The sequence below is a fragment of the Pteropus alecto genome, unplaced genomic scaffold (assembly GCF_000325575.1).
Source record: "Pteropus alecto unplaced genomic scaffold, ASM32557v1 scaffold96, whole genome shotgun sequence".
Lineage (NCBI taxonomy): Eukaryota > Metazoa > Chordata > Mammalia > Chiroptera > Pteropodidae > Pteropus > Pteropus alecto.
In genome coordinates, this window is record NW_006438979.1 from 1,092,250 (window position 1) to 1,094,849 (window position 2,600).

The 2,600-nt window shown below is 58.6% G+C and overlaps 1 protein-coding gene across 1 annotated transcript in view; it reads right to left on the reverse strand.

The window, feature by feature from the left end:
- The window catches only part of IL3RA (interleukin 3 receptor subunit alpha), a 9,884-nt gene extending 7,509 nt beyond the window's left edge, over nucleotides 1-2,375 (reverse strand). Inside the window, exons 1-3 of the mRNA XM_025049763.1 lie at nucleotides 2,174-2,375; nucleotides 1,565-1,692; nucleotides 1,303-1,534 (exon numbers count right to left, since the gene is read on the reverse strand). Of these exons, the coding sequence (XP_024905531.1) occupies nucleotides 1,303-1,534; nucleotides 1,565-1,692; nucleotides 2,174-2,261 (448 nt within the window). The 5' untranslated portion in view covers nucleotides 2,262-2,375. The remainder of the gene's footprint in view (nucleotides 1-1,302; nucleotides 1,535-1,564; nucleotides 1,693-2,173) is intronic.
- Between the last annotated feature and the right edge of the window lie 225 nt (nucleotides 2,376-2,600).

Below are 2,600 nucleotides of genomic sequence, written 5' to 3' on the forward strand. Positions count from 1 at the left end.
TGTCGGGGCCCAGGCCGTCTGCTGCCTGGTCTGCACCAGGACCCCTGGCTCTGGGGTCCTCCGTGGAGGAGGAACAACGCAGGCCGTCTGCTCGAGAGGCCACTCCTGTCAGAACCGGACCCGCCAGGTGAGGCTGGGCGTGGAGGCCAGTCCCAGACAGCAGCTGGGTGGCGCCTGTCCCGGCCCCGCAAGCCACGTGCGTCCTCACCACCAGGGGGCAGGCCAGGGCGGCCGCAGCGTCCGTGGGTCTTGAGGCCGTCACAATCTGGGAGACGCTAGTTTGAGGGACAGATCACTGACACGGGCTCGCGCGGCAAAAACCCGTCGGCATCGGGGCACGGACCCCGAGAGGGGAGTGCGACCAGCTCATGCCCCCCCAGCCTCAGGGTGATCCGCCCCGAAGGGGGCTGTGGCGCCCCCCGTTTCGTGGGTGATGGGAACTCTATAGAAGCAAGTACGGTACTGTGGCAGGTGCACCGAACACGTAGCAGGTGCTATGAGCTGAAAGCGTGTGTGTCCGAAGGTCTGACCCCCAGTCAACCGTGCTGGATGGCAGGGCCTTTGGGAGGGGATCAGCCTTGGATCAGGGCGGAGCCCCAGCCGTGGGCTCACTGTCCTTATAAGTAAAAGGGACCAGAGCTCTCTCCTCCAGGTGAGAAGGCCAGGCAGACAGTGTCACTTAAGCCGACCCTGCTGGCTCCCTGGTCCCAGATTTCCCACCTCCAAACCGTGAGACCTAAATGTCTGTCGTTTAAGCCGCCCCGCCTGGCATTTTGTTACAGAAGGCAGCGTGTGACAGCAGCATCTCGAAGCCGAGCATTGAGCGTGAAGGCAGCGTAAATAATCACACACGCAGCCTCGGAAAGGGAGCCGCAGCGGCCGTCTCAGGGGAGCCGCCTGCTCGTCTCATCCTCAACCACTCGGGATGTTAAAGCAGCACAGAGTCACCTTTGGATGGGGCCTGGGCAACCTGGTGTCCCAAAGGACTGTTTGCAAAGATGACAAGAAAGCAGATGTCACGACTCCAGCACCGGTGACTCTGGACTGAGGATTAAAGACACTGCTTAGAGTCGGCGTCACCGTATCACGTGATCTGCACCGATATCCACGTCGCTGTCCCCTCCCCTTTCTCAGAGACACCCACTGCCCATGTCCCCTCATCGGGACCCTGTCTGGGCTTCTGCTGGAGTCAGCGCGTCCCCAACAGCCGTTCTCCGTGATCTCAGACACTCGCTTGTCGCCTGTCACTTTGGAAGGGCTCTGACTCTGAGATCAGCAGCAGTGTCGTGGGGCCCTACTCACCGATGTAGGACAAAGGGGTGACGAGTTCCGAGCAGCGTATTCTGGAGTCCTTGCTGGTTCCGTTCACCAGTAAGCGGTATTGGGTGCTGGCGAACCCAGAGATGTTACCGAAGCGACACTGGACGTATGTCCCCTGGTCGTTGGCTGTGTACTGTGGACACGGCCACCGCTGCTCAGTGCTGCGGTAACCAAGGGCACGTTTAGCGATGAGCCGGGGCCCGTGCCCGGGAGCCCCGCCACACCCAGGTCACACCTACTTCACATTCTCCAGGTACAAGTGATATTGGACGTCCCTCGGGGCCTCCCTGCCCACCTGCCAGCTGCACGTCAGGACGTGGACGTCGTGCACCCAGCAGTCCAGGTGTTCGGCCGCCGACCCAGGCTCCCCTTCTGGCTTGGCAAAGAAATTAACAACAACAAAAAGCGAGCCCCTATTTAGGACAACATGAGGATTTCGAGGTTCTCGCGACTCCCCATGCGCTTACAAGGAACAACACAGACACATGGGTGCGGACGTCCCCCAGGTCTCCCCACCGAGTGATGCACCTTCCGGCAAAACTTTAGGACAACGACTCGGCCAGGCTGTCGACACGCATGCGCTCAAGAGACAGGACACGCCCCTTCTTCGAAGGGTCCCCACGTGGCCCTTGCCTTATGCGTCAGCCACTGCCCTCCCGGCTGCGCCCCTGCCAGCCAATGCTCTGCTCCCCACAGCTACAGCTTTGTCATTAGAAAGGGGCTGTTCTTTTCTTTTTGTCACTTAGCCTTTCCCCCCCTGAGATCCATCCAAGGTAACAAATATGTCCATATTCAGAAGACTCGCCCGCGGTGGAAAGCAAATAGTCCAGGAGGAAAGCAAAGAACCGCTCACCTTGCTCCAGGTACTGAATCCACGTGGAGAACACGGAGCCGTCCCTCAGGGTGACGTGGACGGTGTAGTTTGACGCTTCGCATTTCATAAGCACGTAAAACTTGCAGTGACGGTGGTTCCTTGCCTGAGAGGGGCATCGCGATTTATTGATTGTTCAGAGAACATACTGGGTCTGATACTCATGATATTTAGATTAAAAACAAACAAACAAACAAAAAAACAACCGAGAATTGTGGTTCTTCCCAGTTTGATCCACACAGTCAACGCGATCCTGACCGAATGCCAGCGAGCCACTTCGTGGGGATCGACAAACTAGACACAATAAATAGGTCAGTGGCCGCCGGGGGCCGCGGGGGAGGGAGAAGGGATAAACGGCTGCAGCAAAGCCACTCTGTGTGACGCTATAGTAGCGCGTCCACGTCATTTC